Below are 25,302 nucleotides of genomic sequence, written 5' to 3' on the forward strand. Positions count from 1 at the left end.
TGACCTAGGCCTTATGGCTCCTTGACTTTCTCTTCCAAAAATCTCTGTGAGCTGTGAAGGTTCCTGGTCAGGTCTGTTTCTGTGTCTCTGTCAGTCTCTCTCTGTATAGACAGGGTCTCGTGTATTTCTGGCAGCTCTGAAACTTGTTATATACATGAGGCCCGCCTTTAAAGCCTCTGCCTCCAGAGTGCTGAGATTAAAGGTGTGCGCCACCAAGCTGTGAGCTGTGTGTGTAGCTGAAGGTGGTGACCTTGCATAGAGTTCTTCCTGCCTCCACTTCTGAGTGTTGGGACTACAGGCGTGCATTACCACCCGTGACTTATACGCTCCTGGGTATGCGACCCAGAGTCTTGAGCATGCTAGGCTAGCACTCTACTGACTTAGTTACATCTTCAACTTCAGATTTCATTGTTCTGGTTTCTGGATACAGGCTCTTGGTATGTATCCCAGGCTTTCTAGTCACAGCAATCCTCTTTTCCCAGGCTCCTGGAAAGCTGCAGGCCCTGTAGCGGGTCCTGCAGAGCCCTGGAATCCTGAGAAACCATGCCCCCTAGACTTGTCAGTGTGGAAATGAGGGGGAACTACCGAAAGGGCACAGATATGCCCTAAGGAGCAAAGCAGCACACCAACATTGTAACAGGAAGATAACAACCAGAACAAACCCATGCAATCATCTGGTAGTGATGTGGCACGGGGCGGGGGGGGGGGGGGGGGGGGGGGAGGGGGGGAGCAAGGCACGCGGAGGACGAAGGTCTCGCAAGTCCCCCAAGTGGGAGGGGCCCCTGCGTGGCACCGCCTCAACGTCAGTGGTGAGGGCAGAGGCTCAAACTGTTGGTAGCCGTGTGGGCGGGGCCTCGCGCTGCGCCTCCTTGCCGGCACCTGGTGGGCGGGGCCTCGTGCGGCACCTCCTCCTCGCTGTCGCCCGGGCGGGTGGCTTGCGTTGGCCGCGATATGGCTGCACTGGTGGAGCCGCTGGGACTGGAGCGGGGTAGGCGCTCGGGGGGTCCAGTCCGGTTTCTAAGCTCAGTGGGCCGCGCCAGTCAGATGCCGGGGGACAGGCGAAGTCAGGGTGGGCGGGGCGCGGCCTACGGGCGTGGGAGGGTCTGGGGCGGAGCGCACCAACAACACCCCGCCTGGGGTTGGGGTCCAGGGGACCGGCAGGGCCGACGATGGATTCCAGCCTGACCTGGGTCGTCCTTCCTGCTGAGTTCGCTGTTCCCTCTGCGTTCTGCAGATGTGTCCCGGGCCGTGGAGCTGCTGGAGCGGCTGCAACGCAGCGGAGAGCTGCCCCCGCAGAAGCTGCAGGCCCTGCAGCGGGTCCTGCAGAGCCGTTTCTGTTCTGCCATCCGTGAGGTGAGCACCTTGGAACTGTGTGAGTTGTAGTTTACTAGCGCTGGTCGGCGGGGCCCGTGACGGGCAAGTGAACGCAGACAATTGTGTCCAGGGCTGTGAACTGGCATCTCCCTGATGCTGCCGCGTCCCCCACCCCCCAGGTGTACGAACAGCTCTATGACACGCTGGATATCACTGGCAGCGCTGAGGTGCGGGCTCACGCCACAGCCAAGGTAGGCGCCTGTCCCTGCAACTCTGGGTGACCACGAAAGGCACAGTGCCCTCCCAAAGCTAGCCGTTCATACGCCTTCCTTCTCATTTGCGCATCTCTTACACCCTATGAAGATTTATTTATAATGCCCTTTAAATAACTGCACATTTTTAACTTGAATGCACATGAGATTCTCTTTAGCAACAGGCGAGGAAACTGACCTCACTTTTCTGCCGTAAAGATAACCCTAAAAGACGATCCAGTTGGATATCGTGAACAGGGACATCTATCCAAACTGCAGTGCCCCACTCTTCTTGTTACTGCCAGCAGACTCAGTTCTGTCCCCATCTGACCCCTAGGGTGGGGGCTAGTTTGTCTGAAAACAAGATTGGCAGGTGCAAAATACTGAGGACATACCTGGCTTGTGGAAGAATGCAACTGTTCTCACAGGTTTTAGTCACCTGGCGGGAGTCCCCTGCTTGACCTTTGAACCCTGGCTGAAGTGCCCCTTTCTCAAGGGGCCAGGGTCTCTCACATCAAGGCACCTTCTCTCTTCCAGGCCACAGTGGCTGCCTTCACAGCCAGTGAGGGCCATGCACATCCCAGGGTCGTGGAACTACCGAAGACTGATGAGGGTTTGGGCTTCAACATCATGGGTGGCAAAGAGCAGAACTCACCCATTTACATCTCTCGAGTCATCCCCGGAGGCGTGGCTGATCGCCATGGTGGCCTCAAGAGGGGAGACCAGCTGCTGTCCGTGAATGGTGTGGTGAGTGGGGCCGCACAGTGTCTGTATGGAAGCACTGGATGGTTTTTCCCTCCACACAGGGAGCACAGCTTTTGTAGACACTGCTGGCTCTCAAGGACTTGAGAGCATGCTAGGGGACCAGTCCAGTGTAGAGGATGGAAGGTTTTATAGGAGGAACCTTTGGAGTGGATGCTGAAGGATGGGTAGTTCTCAAGAGGGTGGTTCTGGCTGAGAACGGATAGGGTTGGTAATTGCACTTCCCTGGCCTGAGGAGAAAGGTTGGCTCTGATAGAAGTCTGGGCCACCCAACATCCTGAACCCTAGTAGTTAGAATCCTAGAATGCACCACGGAGGAGGTAGTTTGGCCAGAAAAGCTGGGCTTTTGTTACTGGGCTGTGAGAACAGTAGGCTTAGGGAGTGTCAAGGCCTCTCCAGGATCTGGGAGGACAAGAACAGGTTCCATGACCTGCTTCATTGACTAGGACTCTAAGCTGTACTGACATGACAGGTTTTAGGGTGCAGGTGCTGAATCTCAAGTTGGTAATCCACTGGGGAGGGGATAAGGCCCTGGAAATTTGACCCTAGCAGCCTTCTCACTATCCACTGGTCCCGTGTCCTGGGTAGGGTGGTAAGGGCAGCGGTTTGGGTCAGCAGTCTGTGCGAGGCCTGCCCTGCAGAGTGTGGAGGGCGAACACCATGAAAAAGCCGTGGAACTCCTGAAGGCCGCCCAGGGCTCAGTGAAACTGGTGGTGCGGTACACCCCACGGGTGCTGGAGGAGATGGAGGCCCGCTTTGAGAAGATGCGATCTGCCCGGAGGCGCCAGCAGCACCACAGCTACACGTGAGCCTCGCACCCACTCTCCCCCTGCTGCCGTCCCCAGCCCCAAACTCCCAAGCCAGGCCAGTGATCCCGGTGGTCCTTTATCCCTGGCTCTTCACAGGGGCTTCCTGACCCTTGACCCCTACCATGGTAGCCAAGGCCCTGGGACTCTGGCTTCCTAATCTCAGAATCCCTGTGTCTGCTTTTCTGAACCGTTGTTTCCAGAACCTCAGCCTTAAACATCTCATGCCCCACTGAACCTCCTCTGAGCCTGAACTTCCCCTCTCCACATCCTTGCAGGTCTTTGGAGTCCCGAGGCTGAAATCAGCAGAACCCTCCACCTCCCCTGTACAGTATTATTTATTGTCACTGGCACCTTATTTAAAGATCTTTAACCCTCACCAAGTGTCTTGTGTGTCTGTCGCGCATCCTGGAATAGTGACTGTGGAGGAGGAGGATGAAGCTGAGGTTAAAACCAAGCTCTTTGCAGTATGGGTAGCGAGATCGACTCTGCTCGAGCAGCACTGAAGACAGGTTGGCCGGCTTCCCAGAGACTAATCGGCCCAAGGCTGCGTCTAAATGAATGCCAGGGCGCACTACTTTAGACCACTGTCCCCAACACTTCAGAGGTTCGGAAGGAGAGGAGGGTTTGGTAGGGTCTCCCGCTGCCGGTAGGGCGCGGGAGTCTTGAAACGCAGCAGGAGCTCTGCCTCTGTAGGCGTGGCGGAGCGAACTATCCGCTGGGGGAGCCCAGCGGGCCGTGCCACCGTCTGAGAGGGAGTCGGTAGCGGGGCGCGTGCAATTCCCCAGACGGGCGCAGGGGTGCGGAGTACCAGGCACTCACCACCCGTCGGCCACTCGCCTCACCTCCAACCGAGCACATCCTTCCGGGAGCCGCCCTTGCCTTTAAAAAAAAAAAAGATTCCCACCATGAACGTTGAATTCCCAACCCGCCACCCAGCCCTCCTGTCCCGTGAGATGCGCGCTGCCGCGGGAACACGGGGTCGCGACTAGCGCTCCACGCGCACTACAAGATTCAGGTGACATCATCCTCTGCCGGGCTCCGCCTCCATCCCAGGCCGCCGCACGCTGCATACTTATTGGTCGCTGCACCATGAGTCCCGCCCCCAGCTCTCCGCCCGCGCGGCCCCACCCTCTCGATGCAGAGGCGGGGCCTGGTCACCGGCCGGCACGGACGCTAATTCTCATTGGCCACTCAGCGCCGTCCGTCAGTCTTCTGTTAAAGGGGCCACGACCGCCTGGGATCTGTTGGGGGAGGGGGAGGGAGGAGAAATTTTTTGGGGGGAAGAAGGTGGGATTGGGGGGGCGCTGGTGGGCACCCCTGGATCTGGCGACTGCGGCCTCGCGGGGGGAGGCTGTACGGTGACAGGGGCAGGGGGCTATTTTAGGGAATAAGAAGGCTGTGAGACCGTGAGGGGGAGGGGGGTCCCCAGCGCCGAAGCCGGAGCAAGAGACGCTGAGCCCGCGCTAGCGGCGTAGACAGGGCTCCAGAGCTCCAGATCCGGGCCCCGGCCGCCGCCAGGGGCCCCACCCGGTGCCCCTACCCCACCCCGCGTCCCTACTGCAGCCCAGCTCCTCCCGCAGTCGCCGCGGACCAGGTAGGTAAGAGCCCGGCCCAGCCTGCCCGGCAGCGCCCACCCCGGGGACCCCTGGGCTAGCCTCCCCCACTCACTTGCTCGAAATCCTGCATTCCCATCTACATCCCAAGGGAACCCAGAGTCCAGATTTCACAAGCCAACCCAGGAGAACCAGGCGTGTCCCTTCTCGGAGCCCAGAGTCCCCAGCCGAACCCTGGTATCTCAGGCGGGTTGCCTCCTTTTGCCTCCTCCAGGGCCCAGAAGCCTGAATCCCCTTAGTCTAGATCCCCCCTTTGGGCCCAGTCCTGGGAGCTCCAGACACTGGCCACCGCTGCACGGCTACCTCTATTGCTTCCGAATCGTTCTCCCATTCGCGCCCCCACCTTCTGGCTGGAACAGCCGGCAGCGTTCCTCCGTCCAGGCCGGCTCGCCCTGGAAACAGGCCGGCGCTGGAGCTGTCCATGGTCAGCTCTCGGTAGCCTCGCCTCCCCCTTCTCCTGCCACAGCCGCCCAGAAGGGGGTGCAGGCGGCGTGGGGATCCCCCTAACCGCGCCTTTGACCTGGGGATCCCCGGCGCCCCACCACCCCTAGCTGGGCCGCAGGGTTCTCATGTTTAGGCACCCTAGCTTTCCGGACTCTGGCTGCTTCACTTCAGGGCTTTTGAATGTCCCTGCCCAGGACGCTTTAGAGACCTTGTCATGGAACCTCCAGCTCCCACCTGGTTCTGAAGGGCTGTTGGTACCCAACATCTGCTGACCCTGAGTAATCGCCGTCACCCTATTCAGCACCTGGGGAATCCAGTTTCCCAGGCTTTGCCCACCCCCCTCCACTTAGCACCTAGTTTAACAACCCTCCCCCCACTCTCCCTTGTCAGACAAATGTGCCCAGTCTCCTGGTACACCGGCACCTGCTTACTGCCTTAGGGACTCAGGCGCCATGAGTTCTCTTCAAAAATCTGGAATGCAACTCCTCTGCTTCTGTCCTCCTTCCTTCTGGGAGGTCTAGGTGTCTCACCCCATCTCGTAATCCCCATTTAAAGAAATACATCCTAGGAACCCAGAATCTCAGACCATGACAACTGTCCCGTCCATGAGATCACCTGCCCAGCCCTACACTCTCATCAAATATTCAGGCTCTAAGTCTGTAACACCCTCCACATGGACTCAAAGGTCTGGACCCCCACCTGGCACTCCACTGCACTCCCATCTTCAGGTTTTTGTGGCCTCACCGTTCCATCAACTTCACTTCTTCCATGGCCTTAATGAACTCATCTGCCTGTCATTTCAGGTGCTAGACTTGCAGAGTCTCCTCTCCCACTAAAGCTGGGTGGTTGATGTATTTCTGGCATCTCATTGCCTCTAGAGACCCATATGGTGATGTCTGATATCTCATACTCCAAGTACCAAGCAGCCATCCCTTCCTTCCAGTGTGTTCTGTGGCCAGGGTTCTTGTCTTGGAACCTACTTGCCATCTTCCTGCATTTCTAGTTATAATGAATCCTTTCCTTGTGTTATGTTCCTGATTCCAAGTTCCAGAGCATTTCCAGATGGTACATCTATTCCATCCTCATCAAGGCGTGATCCGCATTCTATACCATGTGCTACATTCTCGGCATGTCTTTTGCCACTTGCTTCTCCCCATCCCCAACGAGCAGGGTTGTGCCATGTAGCCTATGTGCACATTTCCTTTTCCTCTTCTTCTTCCTCTCCCCCTCCTCCTCTTCTTTTTCTTTTTCTCTTCTGGTCTTTTCAAATACCTAGATAACATCCCTATGTCAATTTCTGCTCTCAACCTTCTCTTCAGACATGTCCTATATTTCTAGCAGCTGGGGCTGGGGGTATAGCTCCGAGGTAGAGCACTCACCTCACGTGCACAAGATCCAGGGTTCGATTCCTATCACAAGACCAAATAGACAAAAATATCTTGCCCCACCACCACCCCTTCAAATAATCTCAATGTAAGGTCTCCAGTGTTTTCATTTTAGATGTGTTTTATGTTCTGATCATGTCTGCTCTTGTTCTAGAGCTCCTTCGCACCCCATGGATATTCTAACTTGTAGAATGTGTTGTTTTCAGTTAAATAGTCTAGTATTTATTAAATTTGTGCTATTTATCTTGCACAATCTTTTAAAAATGATTTATTTTACTGAGCAGTGGTGGCTCATGCCTTTAATCCCAGCACTTGGGAGGCAGAGATGGCACATCCCTGTGAGTTTGAGGCTAGCCTGGGCTACACAGTGAATTCTAGGACAGGCTCCAAAGCTACAGAGAAACCTTGCGAAAAATCAAAAAAAAAAAAGATTGGTTTTATGTGAATTGATGTTTTTCTGTATGTATGTTTATGTGAGGATGCCAGATCTACAGGAACTGGAGTTACAGACAGTTGTGAGCTTCCCTGTGGGTGCTGGGAATTGAACCCAGGTGCTCTGGAAGAGCAGCCAGTGCTCTTAACTGCTGAACCATCTCTCTGGCCCCTGGAGCTTGCCTAGTTTTAAACTTGGAAGGTCCCAGAACAGTCTCCTTCTTGTCTTTTCAAGTCTCAGGTTCTAGGGCCCTGTCCCCTCGATCCCTAACTTCTTTCCTCCCCTTACTATGACCCTAGCTCTGGTGTCAGACTTGTCCCTGGTGGGGCAGGGCCCCTTGATCCCCAGCTTCTTTCCTCCCCTTACTATGACCCTAGCTCTGGTGTCAGACTTGTCCCTGGTGGGGCAGGGCCCCTTGATCCCCAGCTTCTTTCCTCCCCTTACTATGACCCTAGCTCTGATGTCAGACTTGTCCCTGGTGGGGCAGGGCCCCTCAATCCCCAACTTCTTTCCTCCCCTTATTATGACCCTAGCTCTGGTGTCAGACTTGTCCCTGGTGGAACATAGGTTTCCATCTCCACCTGCTGCCTTGGATTCTAAGTCTGTTCTCGACTCTGTTTTTCGAGAGTCTTCAGCCTCAAAAATGTTCTTGTGTCCTGAACACCCCCACCCCCATTAGGGAATCTCTTTGTATCCCTATTATTTCCTACACTTTGTGGTTTTTTTGCATGTGTGCACACATGCCACAGTGTGAGGGTGGAGGTCAAATGACAACTTGCAGGAGTAGGTTCTCTCCTTACACCATCTGGGTCCCAGAGAATCAAACTCGGGTTCTCAGTCTTGGTAACAAATGCCTTTGCCCACTGAGACATCTTGGTGGCCCTGGTGTGTGTGTGTGTGTGTGTGTGTGTGTGTGTGTGTGTGTTTGGAACAGGATTTCCACGGGCTAGTTTTTGTTTTTTATCTGTTTATTTGTTTGCTTGTATTCCAAGTCCTGGCTGTCCTGGAACTCACCCTGTAGACCAGGCTGGCCTAGAACTCATAGAGATCCAGCTGCCCCTGTCTCCTGAGTGCTTGGATTAAAGATGGGCACCAGCCGGGCAGTGGTGCAAGCTTGGCAGTAGTGGCGCATGCCTTTAATCCCAGCACTTGGGAAGCAGAAGCAGGTGGATCTCTGTGAGCTTGAGGTCAGCCTGGTCCACAAGAGCTAGTTCCAGAACAGCCAGAGCTACACAGTGAGTTTCAGAGCAGGCTCCAAAACTACAGGGAAAACCTGTCTTGAAAAATCAAAACAAACAAACAAACAAAAAACCTCAAAACAAAATAAAGGTGCATCACTCCTAGCTCCTCCAGCTGGTTTTAACTTGCCATCCTTCTGCCTCACCGGGGATCAGCTAGGGGCTCGATTTATATTTTGTGTCCATGCATTCATGCTGAGCAGGCTCTGAGTTCTGTATCTTTACTGTATCCAGATTTACTATGTCCTGCATTAGGGATGTCCCTTTGTGTCATTTTGCTCACCTCTGTGTTTTGGGTTCTTGTCAGGTTGTTTTGGACTGATATTACCTTCGAAACCTCAGTTGTAGCATAGGGCCCGCTAGTTAGCAAAAAAGCAGCTCTGTGGTCAGTTCTGGGCTCAGTGTCTTGTCTTTAGTGTGGGGTGTAGCATTTTGAGGACACTGATTGTTCACTTTATTTCTTTTAATTATTTATTTCAATTTTATGTGCATTGGTGTTTTACCTACATGTATGTCTGTATGGGAACGTCAGAAGTTGTGAAATTGGAGTTACAGACAGGTGTGAGTTGCCTTCTGGGTCCTCTGGGAGAGCAGTGTTCTCAATCATCTTTCCAGCCCGAGTACCCACTTTCTTATTCAGTGAATCTGAGGTCTACAGCAACCTAAGTCACCCCAGCCTGTATGTCCTGACCCAGTTGAGACCTAAGTCACCCCAGGCTGTGTGTCCTGACCTAGTTGAGACCTAAGTCACCCCAGGCTGTATGTCCTGACCCAGTTGAGACCTAAGTCACCCCAGGCTGTATGTCCTGACCCAGTTGAGACCTAAGTCACCCCAGGCTGTATGTCCTGACCCAGTTGAGACCTAAGTCACCCCAGGCTGTATGTCCTGACCCAGGTGTGACCTAAGTCACCCCAGGCTGTATGTCCTGACCCAGGTGTGACCTAAGTCACCCCAGGCTGTATGTTCTGACCCCGTTGAGACCTAAGTCACCCCAGGCTGTGTGTCCTGACCTAGTTGTGGCTTTGAGCTCCCCATGTTGGGGTCTTGCCTAAAGCTGGCCTTCTCTCTCAGAAACATTTTCTTGGACTCAGTTTCTGGGAGGCGTAGAGTTTCATGACCACCATTTAAAGACTAGGGGCTCTCAGGACTCAGCTGCATCCTTTGCTACACTCCAGAGCCCATCAGCCCTCTTCTTCCTCTCACAAGAACCCAAGGCCCTAGAGCAAGGCTTTGGTCACAGTCCTCATTTGGGTGGAGCTGGGAAGTATCCAATCTCAAACCGGTTAGGCCGCTGCGTGGAGTGGGGAAGGAGTGAAAGTCCCTCCTGCTTTCTGCCGGGCCAGATGGACCTGTTGGACCTGAAGGGTTCCAGGGAGAGGCTCACTGGCCCTCACTACATCTCCGCCCCGCCCCTGGCCAGGAGGGCCCGAATCCCGCCTTCCGGCCCTATAAACCCCGCCCCTTCCCCCTCCCATACTCTTGGTTACCGCCTCATGAGGGCGGGGCTGGAGGAGCATCACAGGACACCTAGATCCTAAAAGGGCGGAGAAGACTCCAACACCTTAGATTTTATGGGTCTTTCAAGCGATCTAGACCCACTAGGAGTAAGGAGGGCTCCGGGAAGGAGACTGCTGGAGTCGCAGACCCCTTGTTGTGGGGGTCGACGGGCTGTGGGGGGCCTAGACAGCTGCGACCTGAGGCAAATGACTCGACCCTGATTAGTGTTAGGCATTTTTTTTTTTTTGCGTGTTAGGCATTTTTGCTTTGTTTTTGTTTTATGAGAAAATGTCTAATGTAACCCCTGCTGATCTGGAATTCCCTAAAATAACCGAGAATGACTTTGAACTCCTGATCCTTTTGACTCCACTTCCCAACTACTGGGATTACAGGCTTACACTACCTTGCCTGGCTTAATAAATGGATATTTTATTTTATTTTATTGGTATTGGGGATTCGACCCAGAGCTTCGCGCTGTGCCAAGCATGTGCTTTACGCTGAGCTATGACTCCAGCTCTCGTGCTTTTTTTACTCTTATTCCCTCAAGTGTACTGTTGGTCCTTAGGTCGTAGAGAGGGATGGGCACCACATCACTGCCTAGTGACCTAATTCAGTAGCCGAAGTCCCGTGACTTTTTTAAGGCGTGGTTCTGGCTTGGGCCTCAGTTTCCTCATCTATGGAGTGGGTTGAGGATTCAAAGCGGAGCCACAACAGGCAAAAGCTAGTTTTAACCCACTCAGCCAGTGACTAGTCCCCCGGCTTTATTCCGTTCTCGAGTAGCCAGGCTTTGGTTTGCTACCAGTGTCTGGCGGAGTCAAGTCTCAACATCCCGAAATGCTTTTACCTAAGAAGTCCCCGCTGTTTATCCAAGAGCATTGGATTCCCAGTTTATCTTTGCCATGATTACAAAGGACAGGCCCCAGTTTCGCGCTCTTGGCGGCCAGCACCTAGTTTCCCTGCCTCCCCACCAAGTGGCTGAACCTCATTTTCCCCCATGTCATGATCAGCTTGACTGACCTCAGTTGCCCCTTGTGCAATGCCCGGATTGGGGCCCCAGGGAGTACCAAACTAGCAGCGCCTCAGTTCTCTTCCTGAGCCCTGAAAAGGCTAGTCTGCCCCCTCTGCGCACCCGCAGGCCGGCACCGCCGCCATGATGTGCGAGGTGATGCCCACCATCAGCGAGGATGGTCGCCGGGGCTCGGCGCTGGGCCCGGACGAGGCGGGCGGCGAGCTGGAGCGCCTCATGGTCACGATGCTCACGGAGCGCGAGCGCCTGCTGGAGACGCTGCGAGAGGCGCAGGATGGACTGGCGACAGCGCAACTGCGGCTGCGTGAGCTCGGCCACGAGAAGGATTCCCTGCAGCGGCAGCTCAGCATCGCTCTGCCTCAGGTTGGGCGGGGCCCGAGGGGGCGGGGCCTAGAGGCGAGGCCCGTCCTTGGTGGGCGGAGCCACGAGGAAGGGAGTACGGGATTGGCTTGCTGTTAATGGGCGGGTCCCAGCTGCGAGATGGGCCGGGCTTATGTGGAAAGGGCGGAGCCTGAGCCGTAGGATTTGCTGAGGATGCGGGACCTGAATGGCAAGATGGGTAGGACTTGGTGGGAGGGCAGAGCTTGAGAAAGGCGGTGCCTGGAGGAGAGGCGGGGACTATAGAGGAAGGGCGGGGCCTGAGCCGCAAAAAAACGTGGGGCTTAGCAAGAGGCAGGCAGTGTAAGAAAGAGTTGGGTTTACTAGGAAGGCGGGACCTCTAGAAGGTTTAGCTGGGAAAAGAGGGTAGCTTAGGAGGGGTGGTGCCAGCTGTCTCCGGTAGGGAGGTATATGGAATTAGCTTGCCATTGGTGGGTGTGCCTCATCATCGAGATGGGCGTGGTATAGATGGAAGGGCGGGGTCTGAGCAACAAGAGGCGGTGTGACCTAATTAGGACCCATAGGTCCAGAGCTACAACAGGGAGGAGAGTTCCGCCTAGAGGGGAGAAGTTTGAACTGCTTGAGGAGCTGGACTTAGCAAGGGTCACTCTAGAGTGGCTGGAGGAGGCGGGGCCTAGCCAGGAGGGGCGGAGCCTTCAAATTCTTGCAAAGAGAGAAAATAGGAAAATAATTGAGTCAGCCATCTGATTCTACCCACACCTGGACAGGAGTTTGCGGCTCTGACGAAGGAGCTTAACTTATGTCGGGAACAGCTCCTGGAGAGAGAAGAAGAGATCGCAGAGCTGAAGGCGGAGCGTAACAACACCCGGGTGAGGGCTTTTGGCAATGGGGTTCTAAGCTGGATGGGGCATAGGGTGGTGCCGACCAACATGTCTTTTTCCAGCATCTAGTTTTCTTGCTCCCAGTCTCCTGGATCATTTCCTTCCCGTGCTCCCCTCCTTTTTTCCCTGACCTGACCTTTCTGTTGATATCATCCCCTTCCTCAGCTCCACCTCTGCTGTCCCTCTTTTCCTCACTTCTGCATGCTCCTATATTTTCTTCCTTGTGCACTACCAACGTGTCCCCTTTGCCTTGACCCTGCCTTTTCTCCCTTGCGTCTTTTCCTTGACGCCATGCCCTATCCTTCCAGCTCCTTTTGGAACACCTCGAGTGTCTGGTGTCCAGGCACGAGCGTTCCCTGAGAATGACTGTGGTGAAGCGGCAGGCCCAGTCCCCTGGAGGCGTCTCCTCGGAGGTGGAGGTGCTCAAGGCTCTCAAGTCCCTCTTTGAGCATCACAAGGCCCTGGATGAGAAGGTAGGCGAGTCAGAAAATGAAGACAACGTGGTTGACCTCAACTAAACCAAGTGGGAAAGAGAAAAAAAAGTTGGCTATTATTGGCTGGAGATATTCACACCTGAGAAAACATTATTGTGTCGAATTGGAACATGAATTGATTGAAAAGAAATATGTACTATCTAATCCCAGCACTCAGAAGGCAGAGGCAGGTAGATCTCTATGAATTTGAGGCTTGCTTGGTCTACACAGAGAGTTCCAGGCCTTACAGGGTTATATTGTCTAAAAAATAAGAAGAGAGTAGTAGATACCGGGGGGGGGGGGGTGTAGCCTGCCTGATACCTGGCTGACACTCCACACTCACAGTGGCTTCAGACCTTTCTTCCGCAGGGTGATAAGGGACGAGTTCGCCAGACTCAGACTGAGACTTTGCACTAGGCATCCTTCTGCCTCAGCCTCCTGAGTAGCTCCAGGCTCTATGTGCTCTGAATATGTCTCACACCCCTCCTCAGGTCCGAGAAAGATTGCGGATGGCACTAGAGAGAGTGGCGGTGCTGGAGGAGGAGCTGGAACTCAGCAATCAGGAGGTAGGGGGCGTGGCAGAGAAGGGGAGGGGCCAGGTCTCGGTGGAGGACTTCCGCAGGGCCTCTAAGCAGGAACTCAGTGTGCTCCCGTGTTTTGGTTCTTCTAGACTCTGAACCTTCGAGATCAACTATCTAGAAGGCGGTCAGGGCTGGAGGAGCCAGGCAAGGATGGGGACGGACAGGTGAGAGGTGTAAGTCCCCTCCCTGTGACTTCCACTCAACAGTGATTGGTTTGCTGAGCATGGAATCTAGGGTCTCAAGTGCTCTACCTCGCCGCGCACTCCTTCCTGGAGGATTCTAGGGAGGGCTCTTTCACTGAGCAACGTCTCCAGCCCCTCACTAAGGGATTCTAGGCAGGGGCTTTTCTTCTGAACCACATCCTTAGCCAGCTTTTTACTTTTTGTGAGTCTGGCTCTCACTCTACAGCTCATGTTGACCGCCAGCTCAAGATCCTTCTACCTGAGCCTTCTACCTCACTGAAGTCCAAGCCTCCAGCACTATGCCCAGGGCCTCCCTGAGTCTGAGTCTGTAATGAGCATTTTGCTACTTTTCAAAGTTCTTATTAATTTGCCTGTGATAATGTAGAGGTACCGCCTGTGTGTACGGGGAGGTCATAGGACAGCTTACAGGAGCTGTTCGCTCCTCTCATGACGTGAGTCCTGGAGGCTGAACTAAGGTCGTCAGGCTTGGTGGCCGAACCATTTCATCAGCTCCTGATGGTCTCTTTAATGTTTGGCCCAATGACACCTGAACCCCGAACAGCTTTACTGGTCACCTAGCTAACGTCTTAGGCCGTCAGTGACAGACCCTTTTGGACTTTGGTCTACAAGGCCCTTACTGGTCTCTGGTTCCCCTTCCCATCCCCTGCCCTGTGGTAGCTGATCAACCCTGCTCTGCACTTTGGGTTCTCTTCCTTCCTCTCTCTCTCCAGACCCTTGCTAATGGCCTGGGTCCTGTTGGAGACTCCAGCCGGCGCACGGCAGAGCTGGAGGAGGCCCTGGAGCGGCAGCGGGCAGAGGTGTGCCAGCTGCGGGAGCGCCTGGCGGTGCTGTGCCGTCAGATGAGCCAGCTGGAGGAGGAGCTGGGCACTGCTCACCGCGAGCTGGGTAAGGCCGAGGAAGCTAACTCCAAGCTGCAACGAGACCTCAAGGAGGTGAGGTGGAGCCCCTGGAGAGCCGCTCTCTGTCCCCCTGCCTTGACCTTCTCCCAACCCTTCGAGAGTAATTGAGTTTGAGGATGATGGGACCTGGACTCAGTCTCCTCAGTTGCACAATGGGACTGATCTGAGTGTTTGCATGTGGCAGTGTGGCCCTTCGCACCTTTTTACTGTGTTACCATGGTGATAGAACCCAGGATATCACATCCCCTAGGCCCAGGATCTGTCTACTTCTGAGCCATGGTCCCAGATTCTTATTGGCAGGTACTTTCTTCTGAGTCATCCCAGCCTCTCAGGAGGGATACTGGGCAGTAGCTCTGCAGTCAAGCTCCACCCCTACCGCTGCTTTCCTTTTTTGAAACAGGGTAACTTGCCCAGCTTGGCTGTGCAGTCATGGCCTCTGCCACAGACTTCTGCGTACTAGGCTCTGCTGGGCTGGATACTTGACGACAGTGAATGGGAACATGGATTTTTTATTTCCCCTTAGCAGGGCTGTTTCCTGCTACCAGCCCTCGCACCAGCCCCAGGCCTGCCTATCTCCCCCTGATCTAGCACATCTTTCCTGGGAGTCTAAGCTTGTGCTAGCCTCTTTGAGAGTGGACATGAACTGTCCAGAGAGATGCCAGCAAGTACTCTGTGATACTAACAGTGTTACACTGAGTGGGCTTGAGTGGAGACCGCATCCCATAAGTCTTTGGCCTTTTACTTGCCTACGTATCCCAGGCAGGCCTTGAACTTGACTGACCCCCCACTCTCAGTCCTCTTGCCTCCTACTTGTTGGGGTTACATGCAGGTGGCACTGCAAGGCCCTGAGCTTTCCATCATCTTTATGGGAGGGTCTAAGCCAGACTGTCTGAAAAGCGATGATGCACAATGGGGCAAGGAGCTTATTTTCCATAAACCCTTGCCATGCCTTGTCTCAGCCTCTGCCACCACAAGCCTTTCTGGGAGTTGTAGTCCACACATCTCCTCACACTGTCTTTAGGCCCTAGCTCAGCGGGAGGATATGGAAGAGCGCATCACGACGCTGGAGAAGCGCTACCTGAGTGCCCAGCGTGAGGCCACGTCTCTACATGATGCCAACGACAAGCTGGAGAACGAGTTGGCCAGCAAAGAGTCGCTGTACCGACAGGTGAGAACCACCAGCAAGAGACCATGGGAGGATGCTGGGTAAAGGAGCCCCTCGGCATTTCTGCCTGTTTCTCTCTTAGAGTGAAGAGAAGAGCCGTCAGCTGGCCGAGTGGCTGGACGACGCCAAGCAGAAGCTCCAGCAGACCCTGCAGAAGGCTGAGACCTTGCCCGAGATAGAGGCTCAGCTGGCACAGCGTGTGGCTGCTTTGAACAAGGTGACAGCCTGGCAGGGGCGGGGTCAGGGGTGCAGGGGCGGGACCAGGATCTCCAAGGCATCTTGGTGGAATCAAGTCAGACTCCACGGGTCCTGTCCCCTAGGCTGAAGAACGCCATGGAAACTTTGAAGAACGGCTTCGGCAGCTGGAGGCACAGCTGGAGGAGAAGAACCAGGAGCTGCAGCGGGTAAGGGAGCCAAGAGAACCAATGGAGCTCGCTGTGAGGTGGGGGCGGGGCTTATCTGGGGGTGTGGCCTGGTAGGATTTACCTGAGGGATATGGTTTAGATGATGAAAGACTAGGTTTATATCAGGGGAGGGGTTTGCATGAGAAGCAGGACTTGGAAGCGTGTGTGTGCTTGTGTGTGTGTGTGTGTGTGTGTGTGTGTGTGTGTGTGTGTGTGTTAGATGAGCCAGCCTGGGGCAAGGCTTACTGAGGGAGTGAGCTAGTAGGACTGAGATGAATGGCAGAGCTTTCCGGGCTCACGTGAAGGTGCTAGGTGCGGGGTATGAGGCTTACATGAGGCGGTGTGACTGGGAGGAATTCAGCGGAAGGACTGGGTTAGGTGGAACTTCTGTGAGGGCCGGACTTAAAGAGCCTGAGAGTGAGGACAGGAACTTAGATGAAGGAGCTGGGGTTGGGGTCCAGGGGTTGTGTTAGCTGAGTACATGGTTGAGTGGGATATAAATGGGAGATGGGGTGTAGTGAGGCTACCTCTCGGGAGGTACTAAAACGAGGGGGCAGGGCTTAGATGGGGTCAAGGCTGGGTGAGATTTACATGAAGAGGGGGGCTTAGAGGAGCAGGACAGTGGGCGGGGCTGAGCTGGGGCGTCAGAGGCATTGGTTGGAATGAGGGGTGAGTTAGGAGTGAGCTTAGATGAGGCCAAGCTAGGTGGGAGGCGAGATGAGAGGAGGAGGGCTTCGGGGAAGGGCAATAATAGGGGAAGGCTTGACAGTCTCTGCCCTGTCCCTTGCTCAGGCCCGGCAGAGGGAGAAGATGAATGATGACCATAATAAACGACTGTCAGAGACAGTGGACAAGCTGTTGAGCGAATCCAATGAACGCTTGCAGCTTCACCTCAAGGAACGCATGGGTGCGCTGGAGGAGAAGGTGTGCTCCCCACTCGTCCTAGGCCTTTGACAACCCGGGTGTCTCTAGCAGTCATTCTGGGGCCCATACATCTTTCTCAGATCTGTCATCTGACACCTCCCTACACGCAGACTCTGACCGACTGAAGGCACCATTTTTCTTGAACATTCCAAGAGCAGAATTTGCTAGGTCACAACCCCTCCATCCCAGCCTCGCCCTCCCATTTCATCCCTGTCCCCACAGAACTCCTTGAGCGAGGAGATTGCTAACATGAAGAAGCTTCAAGATGAGCTACTGCTGAACAAGGTGGGAGCCTGGGACTCGGTGGGGAAGCTAGTGAGCAGCCTGTCCTCAGAGCACCAGAATCTCACCCCATAGCTCTGCCTGCCTCCTCTCCCTAGGAGCAGCTCTTGGCTGAGATGGAACGAATGCAGATGGAGATTGACCAGCTCCGGGGAAGGCCACCCTCCTCCTATTCCCGGTGAGGGAAGCCCTCCTGTCCTTTCCTAGGGAGCCCCGATAGTCAAGTTCACCCCTTCATCTCCACTCCTTACTCTCAGCTGCTCATCCCTTACTTTTTAATTTTTATAGTACTGGGGATCAAAACCCAGGGCTTCATGTGTGCTGTCATAAAGCCACACCCCACCCCCTCGCTGGGGGATTCTAGGCAGGGTAGAGACCTCTGACCACACCCCACCCCCTCGCTGGGGGATTCTAGGTAGGATAGAGACCTCTGACCACACCCCACCCCCTCGCTGGGGGATTCTAGGCAGGGTAGAGACCTCTGACCACAATCCCACCCTCACTGGGGGATTCTCAACTCTACCCTGTATATTTCCAGTCTCTTTTTACTTTCCTTTTTTTTTTTTTTTTTGGTTTTTCGAGACAGGGTTTCTCTGTGGCTTTGGAGCCTGTCCTGGAACTAGCTCTGTAAACCAGGCTGGTCTCGAACTCACAGAGATCCTCCTGCCTCGGCCTCCCGAGTGCTGGGATTAAAGGCTTGCGCCACCATCGCCCGGCTTTTACTTTCCTTTTGAGACAGAATCTCACTAACTTGCCTGGCCTGACTTTGAACCTGTGATTCTTATGCCATAGCCTCCCAAGTAGTTGAGACTGCAAGCTTACACTTCAGGTCCAGCTTCATTCAATTTTGTTTATTTAAGAATATTTAAGGCCAGGCGGTGGTGGCGCACGCCTTTAATGCCAGCACTCGGGAGGCAGAGGCAGGCAGATCTCTGGGAGTTCGAGGCCAGCCTGGTCTACAAGAGTTAGTTCTGGGACAGGCTCCAAAAAGCTACGGAGAAACCCTGTCTCGAAAAATCAAAAAAAAAATCCATTATTTGACAAGTTCATACATATGTCTTGGTCATATACACTCCTAACTCTCCCCTGAACTCCCCCAAATGTCTCATACCCAATTCCTTCTCTGTCTTTCCTTTTTTGTTTTGTTTTGTTTTCCCAGTGTTTCTCTTTGTAGCCCTGGGTGACCTGGAATTTTCTCTGTAGACCAGGCTGGCTAGAACTCACAGAGAGACTCACCTGCCTCTGCCTCTGCCTCCTGAGTGCTAGGATTAAAATGGATGTGCCACCACTGCCCAGTTCAATTTCATTTTAAAATAACCTACTAAGTCCAATTATTGCCACCCCCAGCCCAGGCTGGCCTGTTCCTGTGACCCCCTAACCTCTATCTCATGTCTGGCCCCTGGGTTCTTAACTACCCTTCCTATGTTCACAGGTCTCTCCCTGGCAGTGCCCTGGAGCTCCGTTACTCCCAGGCACCAACTTTACCTTCTGGTGCCCCTCTGGATCCTTACGGAGCTGCCAGTGGCCGGGCAGGCAAGAGGGGACGCTGGTCAGGGGCCAAGGATGAGTCTTCCAAGGTCAGCAGCCCCCTCTGGGGCCTGGACTGAGGGGCAGTGGGCAGTGCTAGGGGACAGCTGGGTCCGGGCAGCTCAGGGAGGATGTGGGGCCTGGACTGAGGGGCAGTGGGCAGAGCTGGGGGTCAGCTGGATCTGGGCAGCTCAGGAAAAATGTGGGGCCTGGACTGAGGGGCAGTGGGCAGTAATGGGGGACAGCTGGATCCGGGCAGCTCAGGGAGGATGTGGGGCCTGGACTGAGGGGCAGTGGGCAGTAATGGGGGACAGCTGGATCCGAGCAGCTCAGGGAGGATGTGGGGCCTGGACTGAGGGGCAGTGGGCAGAGCTGGGGGGCAGCTGGATCCGGGCAGCTCAGGGAGGATGCTGGGATGAAGGACACATCCCTCTGACTCACTGCCTTCCCTCCTGGCCTCCAATACCACCGGGTACCGCCCACACATCGCATCTCCTCCTGTGATTTACATGGTGAGCATATGGATGAGGGAAGAGTGGAGAAGCCAGGGGGGTGAGGCCGGGTGAAGAGAAGAAGCTGGCTGGGTGCGGGGCAGTCATGGGTGTAGGCATGGCTTCGCGACGGTTAGGTGAGCCACTAAGAGACTCATGCTGTGGAGAAGCACATGCGGCAAAACACTTGCCATGTACACACCAACGCCGACTTCCCAGGCTTCAGCATGCATGTAACAAGCCAGATGCGGTGGAGTGTGCCTGTTGTCTCAGCTCGGGAGAGGTGTAGACAGGAGGATCTTTGAAGCCTGTGGTCAGCCAGCCTCAATAGGGAGCTCCAGGTTCAGTGAGAGACTATGTCTCAAAATATAAGGTAGGGCTGGGCCTTCTGGACTCTTGGGCAGGTGGGTCTCTGTGTTCCAGGCCAACAAGGTTAACACATTGAGATCCTGTCTAAAACAAAAAACAAACAACAACAGAAAAAGAAGTAAGGTGGAGCCAGCAAGACGGCTCAGTAGGTCGAGGCGTTTGCAGCTTAGCCTCATGGTCTGAGTTCAAGGCCAGGCCCGAAGTGGTGGAAGGACAGACCTTAGTTCCCAAAGCTGTCCTCTGACATCTACATGCACACCATGACACACGCACACCCACCACCACACACGAAACAATATGTTAAAAAGAAAACAGAGATTCAGGAGAATCATGTGACCAGTGACATGGGGCTGCAGCTTCTGCATAGGTACACATTAAGACGAAGAAGGAAGGCCGGAGAGATGGCTCAGTGGTTAAAAATGTCTACTTTCCTACCAGAGGTCTCAAGTTCATCCTCACGGTGACATCTGTAAGTTCCATTCTGGTGATCCTCTGCCCTCTTCTGGCTTCTGTGGGAACCATGCATGCGCATGGTGCACATACATACATTACACACATGCAGGCAGCAAAACACTTACATAAATTATACACACACACACACACACACACACACACACACACACATATATATATATATATATATATATATATTTGAGACAGGGTTTCTCTGTAGCTTTGGTGCCTGTCCTGGAACTCACTCTGTAGACCAGGCTGGTCTTAAACTCACAGAGAACCACCTGCTTCTGCCTCCCGAGTGCTGGAATTAAAAGTGTGCGCCACCGCTGCCCGGCTAAATAAATATTTTTTAAAAAGAAGAGGCATATGTCTTTAACCCCACAACTCAAGACAGTCAGAGCTCTGTGAGTTTGAGGCCAGCCTGGTCTACAGAGCAAGTTCCAGGACATCAAGGGCTACAACAGAGAAACCCTGTGTCAGATAAACAACGCGTAGCCAAAGCAACAAGTCAACTCATTGTTGGAGCGTGCATGCCACAGCACGGCTGTGGAGGTCAGAGGACGTCTCTGTGGATCGTTCCATTCCTCCCACCTTCACATGGGATCTGAAGAATGAGCTTGGGTCACCAGACTTGTGCAACAGGGATTTTACCCATTGAGCCATCTCTTAGGTCCGAGAAAGACCTGTCAAGAGAAGAGCTATGAGCTAGGTCACCTGAAGCTGGGCGTGGCTGATGCCCTGGCTCCATCACCATACTGCAAAAAAAAAAAGGAAGAGTCCAGAGAAGAAGTGTGGGGTGCAGGTGGGTCAGGAATGTGGGCAAAGGCAGGTGCCAACCTCAGTCCTCATCCACAGGAGCAGGACTGGGATCGATCTGCCCCTGCCGGGTCCATCCCTCCTCCATTTCCTGGAGAGCTCGATGGCTCAGATGAGGAAGAGGCCGAGGGGATGTTCGGGGCTGAGTTGCTGTCCCCCAGTGGGCAAGCTGACGTGCAGACGCTGGCCATCATGCTTCAAGAGCAGTTGGAAGCCATCAACAAGGAGATCAAGTAAGTCCCAAGCCAAATGTGCTGTGTCTTGCCCAGTTTGTCCCCACAGCCCCGATGCTCCCTAGAGTCTGCTCCACCCTTTCTCTAAGCCTGACTGCTCTCCCATTTCTGTCAAGTGGTTCTTCCAGACGATATTCCATACCCAGGAACCACCCCATCATCTGCGTCAGTGTTCCTGAGCCAGCACGCACAAGGGAATGGGCGCAAAGCACCAACCTTCAGCTCAGGGCAGGAGAAATATTCAGACGGCCACAGCTCCATATGACTGTGTCCTAGAACCTCCTGATACGGCAGGAATCTCAACATACAGTCCCAACAATAGCAAACCCACCCACAGATCCTACCCTCACACAGCAATCCAGAACCTCAGCTGGGCTGGGAGTGTAGGTCCCTTGGTAGGCCATTTACTAAGCATCTGCAGGCCCTCAGTTCCATCCCTAAGATGGAAAAGCAAAGAAAGAAGAAAAGGAAAGAAAGAGAAAGAAGGGAAGGAAGGAAGAGAGCTAGTAAATAAATAGAAAGAAAGAAAGAAAGAAAGAAAGAAAGATTGAAGCCAGGCTGTGGTGGCACATGCCTCGAATTCCACACTCAGGGGAATTCACTGTAGAGGCAGGTGAATCTCTCTGAGTTCAAGGACAGTCTGGTCTACAAAGCAAGTTTCAGGACAGCCAGAGAAACACAGAGAAACCCTGTCTCGAAAAACAAAAAACAAACAAAAGATTGAAAGGAAAGAAGGGTTTGGGAAGATGGCTCATTGGTTAATGTATTTGCCACGCTTGAGGACTGGAGTTCAGGTCCCTCGGAACACATATAAATGCCATGCAGGCTAGGTGAATCATTTGAAATTTCAGCCTCTGAAGACAGAAATGGGCTCCTCCAAGGAAGCTGGCTACTAAGACTAGCCATTTCAACAAGATATGTTTGGCTGAGAGATGCTGGCTCAGTGAATAAGTAGAAGAGTGACCTTTGGTGAGTCTGGCCGTCAACCTCAGGTCTCTCTGTATGCATTCACATCCACACACTGTGCCCACACACATGCAAAAGCACGCACACACACATGCGTGCCACACAGACACACACACACGTGTGCATACACATGCAAAAGCATGCATGCATGCCACACAAATGCACACGCACACGTGTGCGCACACACATGCAAAAGCACGCACACACACATGCATGCCACAGATGCACACATGCAAAAGCATGCATGCACACATGCATGCCACACAAATGCACATGCACACGTATGCACATACGCATGCAAAACCATGCATGCACACATGCATGCCAAAAGACACGCACACGTGTGTGCACATACACAATGCAAAGCATGCACGCACATATGCGCACCACACAGATTCACACGTGTGTGTACACACATGCAAAAGCATGCATGCACACATGCGTGTCACACAGAGACACACATATGTGTGTACACACATGCAAAAGCATGCATGCACACATGCGTGCCACATGACACGCACACACACATGGAAAGAGAGAAATGAAATACTGAATCCAACTCTGCACCTACCGAGTTTCCAGCTGACAGCAGCATTTTCAGGAAGCCTCGCAGATTCTCCAGACAGTGCCTGCTTTGACGATTCTGTAGTCGCACATTCTCCCTGTCTCCCAGGAAATGAGATTAACACAATCACATTCTAACTGAGACGTTATTCATCTGTGCTCCCAAACTGAATGGATTCATTACCTCTACACCTACTTTGATTGACCTTGATTTCACCCCGATTTTAGCATTTTGCTCTATCAGTTCTTGGGACACTGTCTCTTTCCTGTAGTGATATTATCTTTAAAATTATAATTTGTAGTATTGGGGATTGAATCCAGGGCCTTGTGTATATGCCAAGTGAGGCCTCTAGTGCTAAGTCACACCCCAGCCCCTCACTGGGGGATCCTAGGCAGGGGCTCCACCACTGAGCCACCCCCAGCCCCTCACTGGGGGATTCTAGGCAGGGCTCTACCACTGAGCCACACCCAGCCCCTCACTGGGGGATTCTAGGCAGGGATCTACCACTGAGCCACACCCCAGCCCCTCACTGAGGGGGGGGATTCTAGGCAGGGCTCTACCACTGAGACAGACCCCAGCCCCTCACTGGGGGATTCTAGGCAGGGCTCTACCACTGAGCCACCCCCAGCCCCTCACTGGGGGATTCTAGGCAGGGGCTCTACCAGTGAGCTACACCCCAGCCCCTCACTGAGGGGGGGATTCTAGGCAGGGGCTCTACCACTGAGCCACACCCCAGTCCCTCACTGGGGGATTCTAGGCAGGGCTCTACCACTGAGCCACACCCCAACCCCTCACTGAGGGGGGGATTCTAGGCAGGGTTCTACCAGTGAGCTACACCCCAGCCCCTCACTGGGGGATTCTAGGCAGGGCTCTACCACTGAGCCACACCCCAACCCCTCACTGAGGGGGGGATTCTAGGCAGGGTTCTACCAGTGAGCTACACCCCAGCCCTCACTGGGGGATTCTAGGCAGGGCTCTACCACTGAGCTATACCCGAGCCCCTCACTGGGGGATACTAGGCAGGTGTTCTACCTCTGAGCTACACTCCTAAGCCTTTTTATGACTTTACTGTAACTGTTTGGCTAACCTCTTCTAATTGATAGAAATCACAACTATTCAGCCCCAATCCTTCGGTGATTTCTTGAGACTCTCAGGATTTCTTGCCTCCCCCTTGAGCCACTTCACGGTTCTGAGTCACCCCGTCCTCCCCTCTGCAGATTTTCTGGCCACTTGGGATTTGTGACTCCACCCTGCACTAGTCTTCTTTCTCCTTCCCAGGCTAATCCAAGAAGAGAAAGAGACTACAGAGCAGCGTGCAGAAGAGCTGGAGAGCCGGGTGTCCAGTTCTGGCCTTGACTCACTGGGCCGATACCGCAGCAGCTGCTCACTGCCGCCCTCCCTCACCACTTCCACCCTAGCCAGCCCCTCACCTCCCAGCTCTGGCCATTCCACCCCTCGTCTGGCACCCCCCAGTCCTGCCCGGGAGGGAACCGAGAAGACCGTGAGTATTCTCTGTCATCCCAGCCCAGTGTAGGTAGGAGAAGTCAGGAAAAAAAAAAAACTTCCCACAAATAGCTCCCAGAGCTTTTGCACAGTGGATTCCAGAAGCATGCATGGCCTAAGTCCCAAAGGACAAAAGGAAGGCTGATTTCTGGAAACGTGTGTGTGTGTGCACGCACATGTATGAGCATGCCTTAGTACTCCTCGGGGAGGTCAGGACAATTTGTAGCACTTGGGTGTCCCCTAACACATGCATCTTGGTGAGTGGGCTCAGGTCACCAGGCTTGGTAGCAAGTTCTTTACTCACTGATCCTTCTCAGTGATCCTGTTTTGACTTGTTTTATGTGTTATGTTTAGCTTTTGTTTTTTGTTTGTTTGTTTGTTTTTGTTTTTTTTTTTCGAGACAGGCTTTCTCTGTGTATCTCTGGCTGTCCAGTTCCAGGGCACCATGGTCGCTGCCTTTACACCCCCATTTGACCTAGGCTACCCTATCTTCAAGTCAGTGCCCAAGCAAGGGAGAACTTAGACACATTCTCAAACCCCCAAGCTAATCCTGCATCTGTCTCTGTCCCCAGAACCATGTCTCCAAGGAGGAAGCTGGTGCTCCACGAGGGGAGGGCCCAGCCATTCCAGGAGACACCCCACCACCTACTCCCCGCTCTGCCCGTCTTGAGAGGATGACCCAGGCTTTGGCACTGCAGGCTGGGTCCCTAGAAGATGGGGCTCCTCCCCGGGGAAGGTCAGCATGGATGTGGGTTGAGAATAGGGATGGGACAAAGACTTGCGGGGATGGTGTCCATCCCAGGCTCTGTCCTTTCTCTCTAGTGAGGGCACCCCAGATTCGCTCCACAAAGCCCCCAAGAAGAAGAGCATCAAGTCATCCATAGGTCGGCTCTTTGGCAAGAAAGAGAAGGGTCGGATGGGACCCCCAGGCCGGGAAAGTGTTTCTCTGGGTAAGTATTGTAACATCAACCTTCCTCTTCTCCCTCCCTGCCTTCCTCCCCCGCCCACCTTCTCATTGCTAGAAATTAACTTCTTTCTTTGTTTGGTAATACTGGGAAATTGAACTGGAAATTGAACCTAGGTCCTCATGCATGCTAGGCAAGTACTCTGCCATCAAGCTATAGCCCCTGCTTTTTTCTTTTTCGAGTCAGGGTCTCTCTGTGTAACAGCCCTGACTGTCCTGGAATTCACTCTGTAGACCAGGCTGGCCTTGAACTCACAGAACTCTACCTGCCTCTACCCCCCAGTGCTAGGATTAAAGGCGGGCGCCACCGCTGTGCTCCCCGCTCTTTTTTTTTTTAATATTTATTTATTTATTATGTATACATTATTCTCAGTGCTCTGCCTGCAGGCCAGAGGAGGGCGCCAGATCTCATTACAGATGATTGTGAGCCACCTTGTGGTTGCTGGGAATTGAACTCAGGTCCTCTGGAAGAGCAGTCAGTGCTTTT

At 53.8% G+C, this 25,302-nt stretch overlaps 2 protein-coding genes and 1 long non-coding RNA gene across 6 annotated transcripts in view; 2 read left to right on the plus strand and 1 right to left on the minus strand.

Annotated features, from left to right (window-relative positions):
* The first annotated feature begins 828 nt into the window (after nt 1-828).
* Lin7b (lin-7 homolog B, crumbs cell polarity complex component) lies at nt 829-3,531 on the plus strand. 2 transcript variants are annotated; one of them, XM_041655748.1, is made up of 6 exons: nt 829-988; nt 1,235-1,353; nt 1,494-1,565; nt 2,103-2,312; nt 2,969-3,132; nt 3,412-3,531. In XM_041655748.1, exons 1-6 carry the CDS (start codon nt 952-954, stop codon nt 3,431-3,433), a joined length of 624 nt encoding a protein of 207 aa, XP_041511682.1. In that variant the 5' UTR covers nt 829-951; the 3' UTR covers nt 3,434-3,531. The 2 variants fall into 2 exon arrangements, with proteins under 2 accessions (XP_041511682.1, XP_041511600.1); XM_041655666.1 differs by having other exon boundaries at nt 854-988; nt 1,445-1,565.
* Nucleotides 3,532-3,752: 221 nt separating this feature from the next.
* On the minus strand, nt 3,753-5,278 carry LOC121450654. Its single transcript, XR_005974631.1, has 3 exons — nt 5,093-5,278; nt 4,265-4,377; nt 3,753-4,015 (listed from the first exon to the last, which is right to left on the minus strand). It is a non-coding gene; the product is annotated as an uncharacterized LOC121450654 (long non-coding RNA).
* The window catches only part of Ppfia3 (PTPRF interacting protein alpha 3), a 29,295-nt gene continuing 8,400 nt past the window's right edge, over nt 4,408-25,302 (plus strand). For 2 of the 3 annotated variants that reach the window (XM_041655517.1, XM_041655352.1), the window contains exons 1-18: nt 4,408-4,730; nt 10,883-11,137; nt 11,881-11,982; nt 12,303-12,467; nt 12,959-13,033; nt 13,138-13,212; nt 13,962-14,183; nt 15,172-15,318; nt 15,398-15,532; nt 15,636-15,719; nt 16,512-16,643; nt 16,866-16,928; nt 17,024-17,103; nt 18,358-18,502; nt 20,630-20,817; nt 23,627-23,849; nt 24,424-24,587; nt 24,674-24,801. In XM_041655517.1, coding sequence (XP_041511451.1) covers nt 10,898-11,137; nt 11,881-11,982; nt 12,303-12,467; nt 12,959-13,033; nt 13,138-13,212; nt 13,962-14,183; nt 15,172-15,318; nt 15,398-15,532; nt 15,636-15,719; nt 16,512-16,643; nt 16,866-16,928; nt 17,024-17,103; nt 18,358-18,502; nt 20,630-20,817; nt 23,627-23,849; nt 24,424-24,587; nt 24,674-24,801 — 2,368 coding nt within the window. In that variant the 5' untranslated portion in view covers nt 4,408-4,730; nt 10,883-10,897. Of the gene's footprint in view, nt 4,735-10,882; nt 11,138-11,880; nt 11,983-12,302; nt 12,468-12,958; nt 13,034-13,137; nt 13,213-13,961; nt 14,184-15,171; nt 15,319-15,397; nt 15,533-15,635; nt 15,720-16,511; nt 16,644-16,865; nt 16,929-17,023; nt 17,104-18,357; nt 18,503-20,629; nt 20,818-23,626; nt 23,850-24,423; nt 24,588-24,673; nt 24,802-25,302 lie in introns of all 3 variants that reach the window. The other variant, XM_041655434.1, reaches the window with a different exon arrangement.

Source organism: Microtus oregoni, unplaced genomic scaffold (genome assembly GCF_018167655.1).
Source record: "Microtus oregoni isolate MIOR12 unplaced genomic scaffold, Mior012 000000F_ref0000247, whole genome shotgun sequence".
NCBI lineage: Eukaryota > Metazoa > Chordata > Mammalia > Rodentia > Cricetidae > Microtus > Microtus oregoni.